Source organism: Panthera tigris, chromosome F2 (assembly GCF_018350195.1).
Source record: "Panthera tigris isolate Pti1 chromosome F2, P.tigris_Pti1_mat1.1, whole genome shotgun sequence".
Classification (NCBI taxonomy): Eukaryota; Metazoa; Chordata; class Mammalia; order Carnivora; family Felidae; genus Panthera; species Panthera tigris.
Window position 1 is genome coordinate 79,757,809 of NC_056676.1, and position 21,832 is coordinate 79,779,640.

Below are 21,832 nucleotides of genomic sequence, written 5' to 3' on the forward strand. Positions count from 1 at the left end.
ACTTTTTTAAATGTTTGATTTACAGTTATTTCCGTTAGGCAATGTATCTTCACTTTAGGCATCTATTATAAAACAGCTGTGTAATAAATGAATATGCTGGGATTGAGAATCAGGTGAGTAAGTTACCAAGTCTAACATCTCACTCTGTAAAGACAACATAAAATTGCTAACAGCCAGTGTCCTACTAGGTTTTTATGAGAAATATTTTCACTTATGCTCTTGTCATACACATGAGGAACTTAATGCATCACAGCTCACAAGATCTGATATCAAAACGTTTACCCCAAGGAGAAAAAAAAGCCAATGAAACACCAACACAGGAAGATGCTGACGTTTCAAACATGGAATGGCCGGCTTATTTAATACTTAACGTCTGAATGTTATTTCTGTGTGTACCGACAAACTGATAAAGAATATTAGGGAAATCAGCATAAAATTTTTTAAATTATTCACTAAAAAGGAGACAGGCAATATGTCACACTGAATACTTTCATAAAATACTAATTTCACGGAAAGGAATTTCCCTAAAACATTTAAATCATATTTGCAAGGTACATATCCCTGCTTAAATAAAGCACGAAATGTAAAGCCAAGAGTCTGTGTCTGCACGAGTTCTGACAAACAGTGGCCTTTAGACATTCCTAAAAGCAACTGTGTTTCATACAAAGAAAGCTACTATGAACATATACTATATTTCAGAAAAAAGAACAATGACTAGGTTTTCTTGGTCTGATCATGGTGTCACAAACATTTTTGCTGATTAGCTGTGTCCTTACCGGCTTTCTGGCTGTGGCTTTCTGGCTGTGGCTTCCTGGCTGTGGCTTCCTGGCTGTGGCTTTCGCTATTGTTTCCAGAGCACATGAGGACACTAACTTTTACACAAAGGTTCCAATGATTCCCCTGCCTCACATGCCCCCACTGCTCCCTCTAACTGCTGTCAACACGGGGTACTCGGCTGCCGGGCGGGCTGGGCTTTCTGCTGCGGCTCGACGGGAGTTCGGACCTTCCCCATCTGCCTTCCTGGTGCTTTCCTGTCTCCCCCCGTACAGGGCACGCAGCCCTGCGGGACTCCTTCTCTGTGACCATCCTGGTCAGGGAGGTGAGAGCTGCAAGGGCCCCGCGCCACCTGCCACAGTGCTGGCTGCTCTGTGGGCACCACTGTGGACCCACCTACCACGCCGTGAGGACGGTCAAAGTCAAGGTTCCCACAATGTGTCAGGGTCCCACTGCAGCTAGCAGTGTGATGGGAACAATCCTAAGACTTACGTGCCACAGTATGTGGTGGACACGGCTCCCAGCCTTTTATGAGGTCATTAATCCTCCCTAAACCATAAAAGACAGGTGCCACTCTGTGTCTTGTATTTTACAGCAAGAGCACCGAGGCACAGAGAGGTTAGGCAATTTACAGACGGCAGCACAGAGGACTCGTGATTCGAACCCACAAGTTGATAGAATTCTACAGCCCAAATTTGTCTTGCTACCACTATGCTATTATCCTGCTGGGAACATTTCGTTTGATTATTTCAGAAATCCAAATCTTCTCAAACAGCCATTATCACTGCCTTGTAAAAACCCCACATCGCTTTTGAGGTGAGAGAGCCTTGTTTCCAGGCCAGTTATTCATTCCAATCATCGACTTTATACATCATGACTGAGAATGGATTTTGTTCTTTTCTCTAAGCTTTTGAGCTCTATGAGAAAAAACGGGAAAGATGCTTTATTTAACACGCGTTACAAAGGATCCCTGAAAGCAAACAGACCCGGAACATGATCCTACAAGTGTCTTTACACCGACAGTGGCCTAGAAAGCGCTCCAGTGTGTTGCTCGAACCCAACAGCCTGAACGCCAACGCTGTCTCCCCGGAGCTCCGTTCAAACCCAGGCTGTGCGTCGCCCTCCTTCCCCAGAAAAAGCGGCATACGATTCGCTGGGCTGAGTCCCTGTGTTCTCGTCACACGCACAGGCTGATCCACGAGAAGGAGCGCAGGCTGCTGGGGTGAGCCTGCCAGCAGCTCAGGGGACGCTCAAGCGGAAGCGGGACCTCACCTTTCTGGGGCCTGATGATAAAGGACTGCGTGGCTCCGTTCACCAGCCGGCAGTACCCATCTATCAGGTCAGCCATATTCTCGGCGATGGTCAGGGACGGTGCTGTCACTGTCAGAGGCTCAAAGGGGAAAAGACCAGGAAAGAGGGGTTATTGTTCTTCCCAGTAACCAAAGGGGCAGCTGTGCTATGACATCACACCCCTAGATGCGCTTGGAAACAGAGAAGAGTGACAGCAGCACAGATTTGTCGTAAGGTTGGCGTGAAAAAGGAAGTTTGATATTTAGGGACGTTATTCCTAGAATATGTGACGGAAGGCCACCCAGACAAAAAGAGAAAAGTCACTTAAACTGCGATTCACTTTCTAGAACTAAAGGAGGCAAAAAAAAAAAAAATTTCCCTCAGAATGTCTGGCCCCTCTGGCGCAGAGTAACTAAGGGAAGGATTTAGAGAATCAGCGTATTTCAAGTATGGCTTATTTTAGGAACTAAACTAACGTGGAGTCGATTGTTATCAATTATCCATCATAATTTTTCTAATACTTATGAAAACTAGAAAAATGTCACTATCTCTAGCACGCACAGCACATTCTGCCTGAGGTTAGAAATCACTCTTTTCAGTACCAAACCTGCAATTTTGCCAAACCTCCTGAAGACCTGCCATTAAAGATCGTCCAGGAGACGGTCAGAGCTCGGAGGATGCCCTGACCCGGGCATTTGTCACCAGCTGCCCCGGGGGCCGCAGACCTTCCCTACGCTCAGCTGAATGTCATGGGTGGGTGGGGGTGGGGGGAGGTCTGAAAACAGTGCCGACAAATGACACTACCGAGCTACCGTCAGGAAACTTCAATCTGTAATAAAGCCTCGAGATCTTAGGGTCTCATCGGTTTATGTCTGAGAATAAAGGCATTTCCTAGAGCCCCAGAAATGCCACCGATCCCAGGCAGGAAGCACAAGCGAGGAGCGTGGCCAAGAAACCCGTGTGAGAAAAGGCTGCCGCCGCCCAAGGGGCCCGGGAGCCGCACGGAGCAGACGACACAGGTCCAGGCCGGGCTGTGTGCACAAGCACAGCTGTCTGTGCCAACGGTCGCCCAGACTCCTTCATACGCGAGCGTTCTCGCTCGTCCGGGGGCCACCTGATGCCGCGTTTGCCGAACGACACCCGTCTCCACTGCGCCACGCGGCACGCGGGCTAAGACCAGGGGCTCCGGGACGAACCCCAGCTCCGCCGCCCGTGCTCGGCTTCCTCAGCCGTGGAAACGGGGACAAAGTATCCCAAACCGCTTCTCTCGCTAAGGTCTGAGAACGACCCGGGTCGCTCCTGGCTTCTGGGCTAAGCGTCAGGGCAGTGGGGTCCCCCCCAACCCCCGCCCCCGGCAGGAGAGCGGCTGCTGCGCGGTCTCGGTGACCCCGGCAGAGAGCGTCACATACACGGTCTGGGAAATGATGCCGCTCGACCAAGGTATTTGTATGTAATCCTAAGAAGCCGATTTCCTTGGTAGTTCACGGTAACCTTCAGCCATCCCGACAACGCTGCTCCTGACTCTGCCAGCTGTCACCTGCCGTCCTCGTCACTACTTGGGAAGGAACACCCCCCCACACAGGAGAAAGCTGGGAGTCTGGCGGTCCGCAAGAACTCTGCCCTTACCTCGGGGGCGCCTGCGATTTTCAGCTGCAGCGTTCCTTTCCTGTCCTTGTCTTCGCTGTTGGAATACTGAATGGTCTGCACTTGATTGAAGTCGGCCAGATGTGTGGGCTTGGGAGAAAAGGCAAACACTTTGGACCCCAGGTAAGGACTGCTGGCAGGTGTTCTGTGACACTGTCACGGTCCCCACCCCATCCCACTCTCCCCGGGACCTCCTCCCGAAGACTGCGTCTGGGGAGAGGCCGCTCGCGCATGCGGCCCCCAGTGGGGTTTTCTCCTCCCGAGGAGCAGTCCTAGAACCTCTGGGAACCGTCTTTGCACCTCAAGGTGAGGGATGTGCCTGTGCCCCGTGCTCCCGAACGCCGACCAGGAGCGCTCCCTCTCCCAGAGCTGGGAGACTGAATCACAGCTACCAGAGAAGGAAGGAGAAAGTCCCTGACTTGACTCACTCGCCGGCCCAGGTGTAGAGGTGTAGGGTGGGGGAACCACGTGTGAAACTCCCTTCCCTTCCCAGAGAGGGAGGGGCCTGTGCACCCCCCCCCCCCCGAGCGCACCCTCAGCTACAAGTCTCTGACTGTAATGGTGCTAGACACATGGCAGGGGTCCAAAGACCCTTTCCAGGAAGACGAGCCCAAAGAGACTTCATTTTTCCAAACAGAACAAACCCTTTTCTTCTTAAGACAAAACAAATGCCCGTCTGCCGCTTCTAGCATTTCTTGACAATGCCCATGTTGCCGTGACGATCCCTGCACATTCATTTACAGCAACTAGCCTGATTCCAGCCTCCTTCTCTTGGAGTGCGTGGGGATTGGCCCCTGCCACCAAGCGCCCCCCTTGGCCCAAATTCTGCCCCTGGGACTGAGTTGGGATTACGGCCCAGCAGTGACTTGGAGTGAGCTCCCTTCACGGCAGAACATCTTCACAGCATTGCTGTGAAGGCCGGGGTGTGCTCCGTGAGGCCTCCCGACGGACCGGGCCGGGGCGGCCCTCCTGGTCTCCCATTCCAGGCCTCGAGCAGGGCAGCGGGCAGCTCTCTTCTCCCAGCCTCCTGCCGCCTGCCCTCGGGGGACCCCGCCCCCCTCCTCGGCCTTCCCGCTTCTCCTCTGCTCCTTCTGTAAACCATCGAGGGCCCCGGAGCTGTGGCGCCCCAGCAGCCCCAGCCGGCCCCGTGGTGCGAGTACCCCCTCCAGCCCCGAACCGGGACGCGTGTCCGGCCGCCTCGCACCCCCACACGGATGCAGGGGACCGACTGTGAACAGCACGGCCACGGGATCCGTGCTCAACACCTGCTTCTCCTCCAGTCCTCCCCGGCATGGCAACAAGCATCACCGCTCAACCCTGCTCCAGAGCCAACCAGCGGGCTCCTCCTGCCGCTCCTCACTGGCTCCTCCTTCCCTCACCCACACCCGGCCGAGCTGCACGCCTGGAGCCCCCGCGTTTTCCTTCCGCCCTCCCGGCTGCCACTCTAGTGCAGTCACCGTTCGGTATCGTGCTTAGAGCATCAGCCCCACGGCTGTTCCCCTGGTCTGTGCCTGGCCCCTCACGGACCACCCCACCCGGAAGCCAGGGAGGTACTTCGAAGTGTAAGTCAGGCTCAAACAGGTACAACGCCAGCAACAGGAAGCGGACGCCCACCCGGTCTGCCCTCCGCCTGCCTCTTGGACCTAACTTCTCATCACGAGCTCACCGTCGCCGGCCGCACTCTAGTCTTACTGGGGCAGAACCGTGTCCCAGAGAGTTGGTTTTGGTTGGCTAAGAATGCGGGCTACAAATGGGGACTGGGGCTGTGGGACGTCATACAATGCATAGGAAATTCCCTCACGATGAAGACTGTCCTGTGTCCTTAATGGCTTTCAAGTGTCCTGGTGGCATGTTCATGTTGGTGAAAAATCGGACTCTAGAACCCAAGTCTATTAAAAAAAAATTGTTTAATGTTTATTTATTTTGAGAGAGAGAGAGAGAGAGACAGAGAGGCAGGCGGAGAATCCCAAGCAGGCTCTGCACCGTCAGCACAGAGCCCGACGTGAGGCTTGATCTCACGGACCGTGAGATCACAACCTGAGCTGAAATCAACAGTCGGCTGCTTAATCGACTGAGCCACCCAGGCACCCTGAACCCAAGTCTATTTTAAAACACAAAGTATGCTCCACAGTGAATTTTCTAGGAATACAATTTATGTGTAATTTAGAAAATACTGTACTTTGCTATCTTTGGAACTGTATTATGAGTGCTCACCATTTGGGAAAATGACATTATGGGGAGAAATTTTGTTTGGTATCTGACCTGCTGGCCCCGCACACACACATCCGTAAAGGAGGAGATGAGGCTCCTTCCAACAGAGCAGGAATCCAATGTCATTAAGCTGGTGCTGACACATGAAACGAGGGACATCTCAACTAGTTTCACTAAGTGATTACATAAAAGTACTCATAATGAAAAAGTTTTCTCTAAAGCACAATGAGAAATTTAAGTCATGAAAATTAGATTCCTTTTCTTGTTAACCTACTGTTTTCCTCCCTCATTCTGACATTATCCCCCAGGGTCGGCCACAAAACTCCCTCATCGCTCTCCTGTACTACTTGTAAGGGAGGGCTTCTGGTCACCCTCCCTCAGATGAAAACGTTCATTACTAAGTATCGGAATATTCTGTTACGTCTGCCAATCGTTTGGCTGTGCGCCGACACACTGAAGGAGAGTGGTTGAGGTTACATGTGTGCAGCACGCTCCGCGGTTTACTTCAGGTTAGAAGAGGCTCCTAAGCAAGATCTGTTGTCAAGGAGGCAGGGTGGGAGGGGCCGACGCTGACCGCCCTCTCTCAACCGGACACACACACGCTCACGCCACCTCTTTCACAATCGGATTATGTTTGTTTTTTCGTTGCTGGTCTTCTTTCTCCTACCCGATCCCACAGCCGGACCGAACGGCCCGTGAGGGTGACAGAGGGGTGGAGGCCCGTCCCGCCCGCCGCTGCACCGCAGGGAAGGAGGGCCGCGCTTGGTGTGTGAGGGGGTGAAGGAACGGACTCGGAAGACTTACGGGGTGCGGGGCTCCGTTCCAGGCACCAGGAGTACAGCAGCGAACAAGGCTGACGTGACTCCGGGCATAAGCCATCGCCCGAGTCAGCATCTGGTCACAACTGTGAGAAGGACCGCAACAAAGCAACCGAGGGCACCGCACAAAACTACCGCGTCTGTTTGGGGGCGAGGGGCAGGCGGAAAGGCGAGGGTCTCGGAACGAGTCTCGCTGGGAACGAGAATGGCACTTGGGCTCCGTGAAGGCGGGACCGTGCGGACCTCACTCTGCGCTGGGCGCCGGCTCCGAGCGGCCACACAGACACACGTGCAAGCCGGCCGATCCGCCATTCAGACGAGGCCCAGCAGGAGTCACCGGCAGCCCAAAGGGAGGGAAAGGGGGTGCAGAGGAGACCAGGAGCCGCCCCGTCCCGTACGGTAGCGGGAAGCCACACGCGGCTGGGGAGCACCTGGCGGTGTGCGGCTCGTCCAAACAGAGGCGTGACGGGAGCGCGGGAAGCGTGCCGACTTCAAAGACTCAGCATGATAAAAAGCAGAGAAGACATCTCCAGAACTTTTATATGGGTGATCCCTTGAAATGATGGTGTCTTGGATATTCTGGGGTAAGACACGATTCCTTTTTACCTTTTAAGATGTGGTTACTACAACACTTAAAATTCTATCTGCTGCTGGTATCATACTTGTATCGAATGGTGCCGGAGAACGCGGTGACCCAGGAGTCCAGTGAAGTAGATGAGGACTCAGAAGGACGGAGGGGGCTTAGCTGCACGAGGGTCACTGGCGCCCCCGGCCGAGGCGGCTGGGCGGGTGCTGGGGCGGCAGGGGAGGCAGGGCAGCCCGAGTGCAGCGGGCCCAAGACAGGCGACGTGCTCAGGCCAGCCCGGCCCGGGGCAGCCACGCATCGCCAGGCTCTCGACGGCCACACGCGCCAAGAACTTTTGCAATAAAGGAAAGAGGAAACACGTGAGGTGCCTGGGAGGGAGAGGGCAAGGGATCCGGGTTTCAGGAAGAGAGAAACTACACATTTTCTACACTAACAAGAAGGGCCCAGACAGCGGAGGCATTTACTGGTGCAGGAGCGAGAGCAGAGGAGACAGAGGGGCCGTTACACGGCCAGAGGCGGCCTTCCAGAAGCGTGGGGGCTCACCGTGGAAGGCACGGGACGGGGGAGGGCAGTGTGGCAGGTGGAAACGCAGCACGGCAGCTTCCACAGGAACTCGCGGGGCTCTATCCTGACTGCCCCGGCCCACTCCTCCTTCTTTATGTAACCAGTCACTCACACTTCCGAGCACACTGATCCTTGTAGCACCAAAGAGAAAACGTATGTTTCTTCCGTAGAACATTTATAAAAATCAACCACGTGCCTGGCTACAATGAAGACTGGAACACATTCAAAATAACTAGCATGTAAACAACATGTGCTCTGCTCGTCAGCCAGGAGCATTAGAAATAATAAAGGTGAGACCCAAACCCCCTGAGCTACTTGAAAACTACCATCCCCTTAAATAATGCTACAATAAGAGAAACAAAACTGAAAGTTCAAACTGCAAAGGAAGACGATCACACACCAAACCTGGTCAGACAGTAAAAGCGGTATCGGAAAAAGGAAGTGAGAATAAGTTTTAGAGAAATATCCAAAGGGAACAGCAGGAAAAAAACGATAAAAACAATCAAACAAGACCAGGAAAGGGGATCTGCCTAAAGGTAAACGCTGCCATTACTGAAAATGAATGGAAATGCTGAGACCCTGATCTCTGAGCCTGTCCTGGAAAGACACCTACAACAGACGAGCCCTCCACAGGCCCCAAGGGCCAGCCTCCGCAGACAGCTTGGGCGTGAGACCAGACACAGGCCTGAAGTTACTGGAAGTCACGAGGCACAGCTCCATGGCAACTGCCTGAACCTGTGGGGAAGCAGAGCACATACTAACAAAATGTAAGTTACCAAAGCCAACGCCAGAAGTGCACAACCTGACCAGCTGTGCTGGTGTAGAAGGAGCCAGAGAGGCACTCACACACCTGTCCCCGGGAGGATGGCAGGGGTCACACAGACCAAACCTACCTCACCTGTACAAAATCGCAATTCCAATTCTGGCTTAAAATACTTCAGGCCATAAAATCATAGAAAGACCCCAATTTACCTGATGAACTTAGTGTAATTTTTAACATCATGCCCTTATAAAGCTAATATAAAAAAGATTAGAATGGGGGTGCCTGGGTGGCTCAGTCATTTAAGCATCCAACTTCAGCTCAGGTCACGATCTCACTGTTCCTAGTTCCTGAGCTCGAGCCCTGTGTCAGGCTCTGTGCTGATGGCTCAGAGCCTGGAGTCTGCTTCAGACGCTGTGTCCCCCTCACTCTCTGCCCCGCCTCTACTCATGCTCGCTCTCTCTCTCTCTCAAAAATAAACATTCAAAACAAGGAAAATTTTCATTAATCTCACTTATGAATAGTTGCAAAAATTCCACATATCAGCAAATATAATAAATCAAGATTTCAAAACAACAATACAGCACAACCAAGTAGGAGTCACTGAACAGCTCAATACCGACACACCATCAATACAATATAAAACAATAAATTAAGGGAGAAAAACCAAGATCATATCAGTAAAGGCTGAAAAGACCTTTAATTACATATAGCAGCCCTCCTGATAAAAATTCTAAGCACAAAAGGGCATAATTTAAATACATAAATAAACAAGAACACCAAAGACACGCATTACTGAAACCTAACAACAAGCATTACCCCAAATAAAGACACACTTTCAATTGATACAATCCAGAATGACCCGGGGATCTCTTCTGCCACCCATCATTAAACATGACCTTGAAGGAGCCTTGGAATACAAGGAAAGGAAAAAACTGTACAGACTAGGGAAGAAGGGAGAAAAATTCTTGTTTTGCCAATTAGATGATTATATACCTACAGAGGGTAAGATTCTAATGAAAATGACTTAGTAAATGAATGATAAGCTTGTTGAATACAGCATCATCATAAACAACAATCGAGCATATTCGGCTATGCTTGCAGTATGCATTTTGAATTAGAAATAGTCCATAAAAACCCATTCAAAAATAGGCCAAAACCAGTAAAATACTCATGAACTGGTTTAGCAGGAAAGACGCATGTGAAAAAGACTACAAAATCCTCCTGAAGGATATAAAGCAATCCTGACCAGATACAAAGACATGCCATATTCTTGGACAGAAAATTCGTATCAAAAAATATCTACTTCCACAAAATTTCACAAAATTAACATACAAGCTGGAATCCCAACAGCACTTTCTGTGAATTTTATAGATTTGGTTTTGAAAGACTAAGTAACCAGGAAGAGCCAGACAAATGTACAAGCGAGGAGTGACACACAGAGAAGATGTGGGGGAAAAAGGAAACCCTGGGCTGGGGCACCTGGAACCGTGTGGAGTCAATCCAGAAGGAGACGACTGACCAGTGGTGCGGGACGGAGGTGCCCGGGGGGCACTGCAAGAGGTACCAGATGACACGACCCGATAAACCGCAAGGACACCGCCAGCTGCTGCCTGCACCAGGGCCAGCAATAACCAGCCACCTGCCAGTGACAACACCCAAATTTCTAAGGGATTTCGCGGTACGAGGCCATGACCTAAACACTCCAAATCCATGTAAGTATTTAATTCTCTTGCTGACCCTATTATGCGGTTGAAATGATTATGGCCATTTTACTACCAAGGAGACACAAGTCGATGGCGCAGGACCCCAAAGCCACGAGGCTGGCGTGAGAGCGAGTCAACGTGGGGACCGTGGCCATGTCCTCCACAGCCTGCCCCCTTGACCACACTAGGGGCCCCACCTGTGACCTCGCCTGTGGATTCCACAGGAAGACTTACATGTAAAAAGGACAAAGAAAATAGTCAAGAAAACACAGGAGACCACCAGTCAAATCTAAAGGCTACAACTAAAACAATCCGTGAGTAATAAAAACAGATAATGCTGGGGCACATGTATGGCTCAGTTAAGTGTCTGACTTCAGCTCAGGTCGTGATCTCACAGTTTGTGGGTTCTCACCCTGCATCGGGCTCTGTGCTGATAGCTCGGAGTCTGGAGCCTGCTTTGAATTCTATGGGTCTGTCTCTCTCTCAAAAATAAATAAACATTAAAAAAACCCCAACGGATAATGCCACAGACCATCCTGAAGGGGCCACACCAATGTGCTCCTGCCATCCGTCAATTGCTATCAGCGTGGGAAAGCTCCAGGGGCCCACACTTTGTCAACACTTGTGATTATGGCTCTTCCTCATGTGAGCCACCCTAGAAGAGACCTGTGGTCCCACATGCATGGACGTGATGACCAGAAGGCTCAACACCTTTCCATTTAATCCCCTGACCACGGGGGTGTCCTCTTGGGTCATCTGCCCTTTACTTAATGATTTACTGTCAACCATTCCCTTGGATTTAAGGGTCCATGGCCAAATGTATTAACGCTAATGTTTGGCTTGCCTTTCTACTATCTTTTGATGAAAAGAAGTTCTTGATTTCGATGTCTATTTTATGAAAATTGTCTTTTAGAGTTAGCACTTTTTAAGTCCTGTTTAAGGAACTCTGCCTACCCCAGGTTTACAGAAATTCCCAATGTTTTCTTCTAATATTTTTATCGTTTCTCTTCCACGTGTAGATCCATACTCCATCCGGAATGGGTTTTGCTATGGTGTGCCGACAGGGGTCAGAGTTCACTGCTTTTTGTCTGTGAGTATCTGGCTGACCCAGCAGCACTTACTGAATACTTAACCACTGAGGCAGAACTCAGGACAGAGGCCCCTCTGGGGGTGTGGGAGCAGAGAGCTCAGTGAGGTCCCACGCGAGCAGTGCGTGCGTGCACACGGCATGCCAGGACGCGCCAGCCCAGACTTACACTGCAGCCCTTGTCCGTGAGGTAACTGATTCCTTCTTCTGGGCCGATCGCCAGTTCCACTGAAATAATCCAGCTTGACTTTTGGAGGCGAAACCGGTGGTGACAAAGGTACCAGAAGAAAAAAGAGAGATTTCAGATGAAAGGCTGTGGACACATTAAAAGGACCAAAGCGGGGGCTGTGGGGAGCACCTCAGCTTGTGATTCGTCTGTCCAACCAGGCAGTACAAAACGTCTGTAACTTCCCCAACCCAGCGTCAGATGCGGGGGAAGCTACTGGTTTCTTTGGAAAGATTATTTGAATAGTAAACTCGCCTCTAGACAACAGTTAACCAATCCCTGGGCTGGAATAAAAAATTCTAATTATCAACACAGGCACGCTTTTTAAAAAGAGGATTTCATTTTTACATTGATATATTTTCTTTTTGCATTTTTCTCACTGAAAATGACAAATATTCTCGTGGTGTAAAAAATGTGACATTTCAGATTTCAATCAGAAATTTAGATGCCCGTGGATAAGAAACAGCAGGAGAACCCACACCTCGTCCACTATCCTCTGCCCCGCACTCACACCCCCCACGTCCCCATACTCACACCGAGGGCACACTTGAAGCACTCTTTATCAAATCGGTACACTGGGGAGAGGATCTCAAAGAATTTCAGAATGCTCTCTTCTCTGTTCAGGTTGGCGAACTGTCTAAATGTCTGCTGGATCAGTTTTCTTAGTGTTTTGGCCTGTATGATACAATTACAAGAATCATCTTAGAGCAGTAAGAACTAACAGCACAGATCTTTCCTCCCACCACCCACGACCACCTGTGTTCGCATTACTAGGAGACATCATCACTTGTCAAAGCTTCATTTTTTTTTAACTAGCTGCAATAAAGTACAGGTCGTGTAGGATATAGCATCCTAACCCTTTTTAAGCACACGGTTCAGGGGTTCCAAGTCTTATTTCTTCAACAGAAATCTGTAAAGCGATAATTTGCTTACTAGAACATGTGGTAAAAAGTTAGGCAGGATAGGTGCATACTATCTACGTACACGAAGGGAAGGAAGCTGGCCAAGGATTAGGTATAAAGGACTCACACGCCCCACTGTTAGGAGGGTATGTCGATACAAGGCTGGTGAAGGGCAATTTCGCAGCACAAATACCTTAAAAAAAGACACCCAACTCCGGATCCAGAAATTAAAATTCCAAGGCACGGCTCTTAAGAAACGATTCAAGAACTACACAAAGATTCAGCAACAAGAAAGCTCGGTGCGCAAGTGTGCCTAGTAACAGGTGGGTTACACGTGTCTGCACGTGTCTGTCCACGCTGTATGCAGCCCTGAGGGCTGTTGTGCAGGGGCGCCTGGGTGGCTCAGCTGGTTAAGTGTCCAACTTCACCTCAGGTCAAGATCTCGTGGTCAGCAAGTTTAAGCCCCGTGTCGAGTTCTGTGCTGACGGCTCAGAGCCTGGAGCCTGCTTCGAATTCTCTCTCTGTCCCTCTCCTGCTCATGCTCTGTCTCTCTTCTCTCAAAAACAAACATTAAAAAAAAAAAAAAAAAGACTATTGTGCAAAACTAATTTACTGATGTTAAAATCCGTATCACGGTGTTACACGAGATAATATGGCAAAATGATCTGTATGTCAGGGACAGAGGCCTTTTAAAGGGGAGCATTGGGGATGGGACGCAGTCATGTGTGAGCACAGGCGCACACATACCAGCACAGAGAAGACAGACCACATACGCCCTTCTCTGTGTGGCGGGACCACAGCTGACCTTTGAGACTTCGCACATCTCACTCTTCTACTTATGCACCATGAGCAGCTGGACAATGGCAGGAAGGGCCCTCCGGGCAGCAAGCCCACCGTCCGTGGTGTCGGAGGAAGCCCGGGGAGGCCAGTGGGCAAAGGAGACACGGTAAGGTCTGAGGACGACGGCTAGGAGAAGACCGCCACGGCGAGTGCTCGGCTTTCACCGTGGGGACAGACAGGGTCCTTGGACGCGCCAAGCAGACCGATGTGATCTGACGCAGGTGCTGCTGTGCTGTGAACAGCACGAAGGAAGAAGCAGGAGAGACGAGGCAGGATGCTCCAAGCCATCTAGGCAAGAGGCTGGCAGAGTGGACACAAGGGCGGCAGCAGGAAGGGGGTGAAGTAGATTTATCCCGAAAATCGGAACCAACAAGGTGCACTAAGAGACAAGAGTTCCCACGAACTGAGACGGTGAGCCTGTGGGAGAAGCAGGCTGGCAGGTGGGGGTCTGGGAGGGGAGCAGGAGCCCAGCCGAAAGCCGCGCTCAGACAGGAAGCAGAGCCAGCAGGCGGAGAAGGCCGGGGCGGGGGCGGAGGGGAGTGAAGGGCCGCAGACTTCAGCGTGTCCCCCCCTCAGCACGTCGGGGGCTGCTAGGAGGTGGACCGCCAGGGAGTGACACACACAGGTGACAGCCTGCCTGCAGCGGCTTGAAGGTCCCCGTGTGCTCAAAGGGTTACTGCACCTGCAGAGAGCGAGGGGACAGTGACAGCTGCGGTCAAAGAGTAAGACACAGTCACAGCGGCTGAGGTTACGGGATGAAGACGGCAGCGTGGGAGACCCAGGCAGGCAGAGGACAGGTGCCGAGAACCAGAGGAGCGGGTGCTGGACGATGACCTATGGCACATGGCCTTCATTGTAAAGGCTCGCTCAGCTCTGGCACAGGAGGCTTGGGGGAGGCTGTGAGAAGCAGAAAGACCAGCCAGGTTCCCGGAACAGGCCACCCCAGAAACACCAGTGACACAGACCCTGAGGTGGTGCTAAAGGAGAGGGTGGGGCACCTTTGGGACGCTCGGACGACCTCGGTGGGCCGGGAGGGACAGGCAATCGAGCATGACAAGGTTTGTGGACGGGACAGATGGACAAGCAGAAGGGGCAGGTGTGGTGAAAATAAAGTCACGCCAATTCGGGACGTGTGTGTGATCCTTCAGTCTTTGGACCAGAACCATCAAGCAGACAGCTGGATACAGATTTGGCGCTCAGGAGAGGGCAGGGCTGGGGACAGCACGGTCAGAGTCTCCAGCTGACGTATGTACGGGCGGCTCCCACAGACCGAGCGGAGGCTGCAGCCAGGGTGGGCCAACAGCTGACTGTAACTTAGATCACATAATCTAAACTCGAGAGAAGTAAAACGGGCCATCAGGTGTTCACACAGAAAATGACCGACCGGTTAGCCTCGGGTGCTTGGTCGAGAGGGGTCTGGGAAGCGCGTCTTTGGGAACGCCCATCTAAGTACCGGCCGCGGGCCAAGGGGCTGAAAAGGCCACTCTTATCATGGGCTAAGATAGCATTTAATAGTTGTTCTGACTCAGGCTTTGCAAACGTTCTCGTGGTCTATTAGGTCCAACTGTCCCCCAGGAGCGAGTACACTGGCCAAGGAGACCTGGGTACTGTCTGCACCCACTCGCAAGGCATTTTCCTCGTTATAAATGAGCAACACAGCGTCCTGCGAGTTTCCTGAAAGCAAGCCAGTCCCTGACAAGGAGGTCCGCTCTGCTCTGGACCCAGAACGAATCCACTAAGTAAATTCTATTCTGTGCTTGGCACTTGGGAAGCACTGAAGAGTTGGCACGGATGCCTTGCCCTCGAGAAACTCGGCGTTCAGCGGGAGAAGAAAAGCGTTCTGATCTCCATCCACGCCAGCACGAGTGGGGTGCTAGGGGCACAGGGCTGTCAGGTGCCGGTCAACAGAAATGGTACCAGACCTGGCCGTGCAAACGGACCCCGAGTCTGCCCGGTGGCCCTGCCAAGCAGCTACTCTCTGGAGGTGAGGGAAGTCAGGCAGGTGACACGGTGGAGGTGGATGGGGCTGTGAGGCGGGCTCACGCACCTCGTCCTCGGAGACACCACGAGGCGGCAGCAGGGAGGAGCCAGCACCATGTGCACTGGGTCCCACCTCACTTTGAATTTACTTTCAAACGTGGGAATTGGGTAAGATCTTCGTGAGCGAGAAGCGGGCCCGAGTGGCCTCGTCATTCTCGAAGAGTATGGAGGAAGGAGTGCGGCCCACAGCGAAACCCAATTATGTGCCTCAGAACGAGTGAGGGCACGACTCTGGCGTCACAACCCTCACACAGATGAGACAGAAATCAATTCTGGTCTGTCTCGTAAACTGAGGACACTTCACTCCCCGGCACGTAAGCGGGAGATTTCAACGGCCTGGGGAGGGCGGGCTGCTTCAGTGCGTCCATGTGCCCGTCGAAGGAGGAAACCAGTGCACAGAAAGCCCCAGAAAGCTTCCCAACTCTTCCCGCAAGTGCACGCCAATCTAGGACACGGTGGCTGCTGCAAAGGACGGCTGTCCAAAGAGCATGGGGACCACAAGCAGGGACAACTCATTTTTATTAACATTAACAAAAAGCCGATCTAGTCATTCGCACCTCTAAGAGGAATACTTGCACTCAGACAAGTAATGACGTGCGGTGACTAAAACCGCGTCAAAGAGGCCCGGAAAAGAGGGCATTTCCGTGCCTTGTAGGCAGTTCCCAACAAACCACGAGTTTATAAACGACGGACGACACTCTACGTTTCCACCTGGTCATTCGTGTGATGCTTTCAAAAACGCATCACCCAAATGGTGTCCCTCTCTGAAGCAGCAGACACAGAAGTCGCTCTTTAAAGCGAGCAAATGCTGGAGCCTCGGTGGTTCACTCGGTTGAGCCTCGGAGCCTTAATTTCTGTTCAGATCATGACCTCAGAGTTGTGAGATCAAGCCCTGCGTCAGGCTCTGTGCTGAGCGCCTGCTTAAGATTCTCTCTCTGACCCTCCCCTACTTGCACACATCCACTCTAAGAAAAATACAAAAGAAAAACAAAAAGAAAAAGAAAAAGAAAAAAACCAGCCACCGAAGTCTCCTCCTGAGCATCAGACTCACCCACACCCCCGGCCCACCCGAGGCCCCCGCTGGACGTCCCAGACACCTGCAAGCTGACGGCCACTAAGAGAACTCAGGACCTTACTGCACCCCAGGCCGGTCTCCCAGATGCTTCGAGACAAAGCCCTAGGTGGCAGCCGTGACCTCTTTTCCCTAACCCCTCAAATCCACTACACCCCCAAGTCCCACAGCGCTTTTCTGGAAACCGTATCGAGTTCTCTAATCCTCTCCGGCACAGGAGCCCCACTCTCGCCTCCCGTGGGCACCTACACACATCGCCACGCGCTCTTTTGAAAACACGGACTGGATTACCTCACGCTGCACCTTCAACCCTGGGGCCTCCAGGACGCTGCATCATCGAACCACGCAAGTACGGAGGCTGCAAGGCCTCTCGGCCCAGGGGTCCGAGGGGAAGAGCACAGTGGGCGGGCAGAGCAGGTTCAGCTCGCGGGGCGGCGGCCGTCGGGGGTCGTGTCACCAGGGGCCACTCAGGGAGGCTCAGGGGGGACGCAGCTGCTCTCTGGGGTCGAGCCTCCCTGTGTCTCTGCAGCGCCCTCATCTTACAAATGAGGAAACGGAGGCACAGACGCAACAAAGAGCTGCACGGCAGAGCCAGGGCTGAAGCCCAGGCAGCCTGGCACGAGTGCGTCCCGTTGAGGACGTCGCCGCCCCTCGCAGAGGCCGTCCGGGCCGGGCAGCGGGGGTGGGGGCGCGAGGACAGGGCTCTGGGTGGGACCCGCGGCCGCCCCGGCCTCTGCACGCTGCCGGGAAAGCAAGAGTCAGTACGCGGCATGCGGCACATGCTGGGTGCCCAACAGGTGTTTTAAAGGGACGGGCAGGTGCAAGAAAGCATGAGGACACCGTCCCATCCTGTTATCCTTCAGTTTCTATGCAGCACTGAGAATTGCAGGCAAAAGCTTTGGCAGAAGAGAGACTGAAAAGCTGGGGGGAGGGGAGGACACGGGTGCTCACGAGCCTCAGTGTGGCTGGCTGTCCCAGCAAACCCAACCCCTCTGGTTTGCAGCCTTTTTTGTTTGTTTAACATCACAAAGCTGGTCATAAAAAAGTAATCCGCATGTAACAGGCAAATCCCAGCCGCTGTGGATCCTGAGTGTCTCACTGATCCCCTGATACAAGCCCTCCCAATCCTGCTTGTCCCTCGACCGCCAGCATCAGGGAGGAGGAGAAGCAAGGCCGGGCCCTGTCCCTTCTCCGTCCTTCCACATCAGGCACACAGCCCTGCCTTCTGACCTTGCACTCAGCAACCCCCCCCCCCAGATGACAATGACAATGACGATGACGGAGGATGACGTGTGTCCTGATGAGCACGTGCTCTTCTGCGAGGGGACTGAAGCCACCAGCCCTGTGCTCCTGCTCCATCCCCAACACTCAGCCATGGGCCTGGGAAGACACCAGCGAGTTCTAACTATGCAGAGGGCAGCCTGAGTCACAGGTTTCCCCCTCCCTGCATCTGAACCTGCGGAAACGCATCAGAGGCCTCACACTCGGAAGCGGAAGTCAGGGGAGGACAGCAGCTGCAGCAGCAAGCAGACGGCGGCATCCACTTGGGACGCCTGGCCGGGAGGGGGGTGCCCACGCTTCCCCACAGTCCGCGCTGCTCGGAACCTACGGTGTCCGGTGCCGGAAAGAACCAGAAAACCGTGCTGTCCGAGAGGAGCCCCAGATCCATTTTGAGGAGAAGGACCTCACAGCAAGCACCACTGCTTTCCCACTTTTCAGCAAGGAAACAGCTCCACCAGGTCTCACTTCCCGGACTCTCCTGGTGTTAAGACACTTCCGGAACCGGTCGAACAAGCAAGACTGTTGGGCACCACGTTCCATAAACCCACTTAGAGTTCCAAACCCCAACCCCCCCCCCCCGTGTTTGCCTGGATTTAGGAAACGAGGCGTCTGTCTGTCCATCTCCAGAGAGAAAAGTACCCAGAAGGTGATACTTCCTCAGGATGCAGCAGTATTATTAGGTCGGATGGTCAGAAACCACTGCTATTCAGCCGCTGTGAACTACCAAAGCAATCTTACTTCCGTCAGCCTACTAGTTATCAGGTGCTGCTAGCGGCAATGAACCTGCAGGGCATCCCCGATGGAAAGGTCGTAACATGATGCTACAGAAGTCTTGCAATAAAAGAATAACAGGCGGAAAATACACTGACTGAGGAATAATCTCATCCATCCACCGGCCAAGTGCTAAATACAGATGTACTCACGGTGCACAGAGCATATTTTTAAAGTGAGAGATAACTGACATACAACACCCTGTTGGTCTCAGGTGCACAACACCGTGATCTGGTGTTCGTTCACACCGTGAGAGGATCGTCTCAGTAAGTCTAGCGAACGCCCGTCTCCTCACACAATTCCCAATTTTGCTCTCTTGTGATGAGAACCTTTAAGACTCACGCTCTTGGCAACTTCCACGCGTGCGCTACGGTACTGTTAACCATGGTGACCTGTGCACGACACCCCCACAGCTTATTTATAAGCAGGAGGCCGTGTCTTTGACCCCCTTCACCCCTCCCCTGGCAGCCATCGATGTGCCCTCTGGATCTACGGGCTCAGTGTTTTGTTTGCCTCTAGATTCCACACGTAAGTGAAATCAGACAGTGTTTGTCATTTTCTGACTTATTTCACGTGGCGTGATGCCCTGAAGTCCATCCGTGTTGTTGCGAACGGCAAGCTTCCCTTCTTTCTTATGGCTGGGTGATATGCCATGTCTTGGCCGTCCGCCCGTCCGTCAGTCTGCTCTCCCCGGTGCGCCTGCCCCTTCTGACCTGCGGGCGCCAGGAATGACAGCCGAATGACCGCCAAGCTGGGCATTCCCGCGATTCACAAAGGTGCTAAGCCTGCAGTGGCCACCTGCTAATCGCAGGAATGCGGGCAAGGACCATTTTCGCTCAGGATGAAGCTCCGTGTTGCTGACAGTACCCCAGAAAGCTCTTGATCCCTCGGGAAGCATACAGCTGCTTCGGAGGACTGAACTACTGGCCTCTCAGCTCTTCTCCTTCTGAAATGAGATTTCTACTGGGGGTTGTATGCAAATCAACAGAACTTGGCTATTCTACCTGCTACCGGATTTCAGATCTACACGAGGGCTGCAAAGACGGCCCCCGGCCCCCCGGGGTCGACGTGTCACACGACACCCACCGGCACCACTTTCTCAACCTCAGACCCTGCCTGGATCTCACCGGGCTGCCCGCCAACAGCCTCTCACTGTTCCTGAGCCTCACACTGCGTTTACTCGTGTCTCCTCAGTGTCCCCCAGCCGTGACAGCTTCTCGCCACTTCTGAAGGGTAATCATCAGACCCTGGCAGACCGTTCCTCAGGCTGCGTTTGCCTGTTCATTTTCCCGGTGCAGTGTTTTTAGAGACGTGTCTCTGGCACGACTAGGATCGAAGAGACCGAGACTTACAGTACCTTGTCAATTATTCTTGGGAACCGAGGCGCAGACCTCCCCTCCTCTCTCCTGTCACAGCTCATTTAAGCTCCACCAAACCCAACAAGGCAGCCTCTCCGCCCTTGCACACCAGCCTCTGCAACGGCCTTCGGAGAAGCAAATGGACTGACCTAGCCTACTTCCAGGAAGCAAGCATGAACGAACCCGGCCCTTCCGCAGGGCCGTTCTGGGAGAAGCGAGAAGCGGCTATGAGTCTCTCGTTAGCCGAAGTTTCACTGGCAACGGTTTTGAAGGAGGAACGGTCTGAACACAGCGCGCTCTGTCCTACAGCTGTCACCGCCACCCAGGCCTGTGCCGAGAGTGGCTCCGCGGACTCGGGCAGCAAGCAGGGCACGGCTGGACAGACTCACGCACGGGGTAAAGAAGTGCTGGCCTATGGGAATGAACTACCGATTTAGCTACTTAAGAAACCAAACAGACTTTACCTGTTTTACAAAAGTACTTCGGTTCTCTCACTAGAACTCAGGGGAGACCCTCTAGATGAATCTACACTGACACCAAGCAGTAGGTACAAATCCTATTGTCCCCTACTTGCAGTAAAAGCAGCAGCAACTGAGCTTCTCAAATCACAGCTGCCCAGGGAAGGTTTTCTCGTGTTCCCCAAGGTCAGTGCCTCCCTTTCTGCTCGCGTGGCAGGCCCTCACCCGCCCCACCTCTGCCTGCTTCCACCCTGTTGTCCGGGCTCCCATTCTGCACTCTGCACAGCCATCAAGCCCGCAGCCCCCCGAAAGCTGCTGCGCCCCACCCCGCCCCACACAGGTGGCCGCTTGCCATCTGGGGGAGCTCGGGGTGGCCAGAAAAGCCCACCCGAGTCGGCAGCAGTGTCAGGACAGGGAGGCCGGTCGGCACGGACCCGGGGGACGACCTGGAAGAGGCCTGGAGGGGCGAGTGCTGTCAGGGGAGCGGGCTCCCGGGGCTGCTCTCCTGAGCAGGCCTGACCCCCAGCCACATGCCTTCCTTCCACGGTGCCCCCTCCAGAGGGCTCCCCGCTAACTCTCCCCCCGTCAGCCGCTCTTGATGCTGTCCACGGCGTCATCTACGTCACCGATCGCCGGGCACGACTGCAAACACAGCGCTGGGGACGCAGCAGGCGCTATCCATGCCCTGGTGGATCTGAAATACAGCGGAGGCAGGCCGACCCAACGTGGACAAGGAAATCCCCGTGAATGTGGGCCTGAGAAAGTAAAGACCAGGGTGCTGAGCAGGGTCCTGAGAGAGGAGAGCGGTCCCCGGCCTGTACCTGTGGTGCGAGGAGACCACGACAGGGCGCAGAAGGCCCGGTCTGGGAGAGCCGGCCGCGGGGCCGGGGCGGGGGAGGGGGCAGGGGGCACCACGGGTCCACTCGGCTACGCTTGCCCCAGGGTACCTTCTTGGATTCCCACACAACAGCAGTCATACCTCTCGTGACGAAGCACGGAAAAGACTGCAGTGACTCTGAGGCCGCCACGGGGCTCACACCTGAGCGCCACTCAGGACACCGTGGCCGCGGTCCAGCTACTTTCACATATTTTCCTGCTTTTCCATTCACAGTGGCTACTATGCTTGTCCGTTCAGTGACGTGAACTCACTACAGAATCGTGCCTTTTACTCGTGTGAACGCCTCCTCCCCACCCCACCCACAAACTGCAGATCCACGCACAGAGGCATCCCTTCCACTCGATCGTCCAAGGCCTTCTTGGAGCCACGGCGTGACTCTCCAGGTCACACCGTCCCGCAACCCCAGGAGTACGGACGGCCCGCACCTCAAAACCCTCCAGAAGGACACAACCCTGTCGCTCTCGGGTACCTCCAAACACCCCGGATCTCGCCTCCAACCCCTCCCACTATGCCGGACTTCCTTAAAGCTCTTCGTCTCGGACCGCA

The 21,832-nt window shown here is 53.3% G+C and overlaps 1 protein-coding gene across 13 annotated transcripts in view; it reads right to left on the minus strand.

Moving 5' to 3' along the window:
• PTK2 (protein tyrosine kinase 2) overlaps positions 1–21,832 on the minus strand; it is a 257,568-nt gene that overhangs the window by 93,911 nt on the left and 141,825 nt on the right. For 12 of the 13 annotated variants that reach the window (XM_042973398.1, XM_042973394.1, XM_042973397.1 and 9 more), the window contains 4 exons: positions 12,201–12,341; positions 11,610–11,687; positions 3,691–3,798; positions 2,047–2,164 (listed from right to left, as the gene is read on the minus strand). In XM_042973398.1, coding sequence (XP_042829332.1) covers positions 2,047–2,164; positions 3,691–3,798; positions 11,610–11,687; positions 12,201–12,341 — 445 coding nt within the window. Of the gene's footprint in view, positions 1–776; positions 1,948–2,046; positions 2,165–3,690; positions 3,799–11,609; positions 11,688–12,200; positions 12,342–21,832 lie in introns of those variants that run through there. The other variant, XM_042973402.1, reaches the window with a different exon arrangement.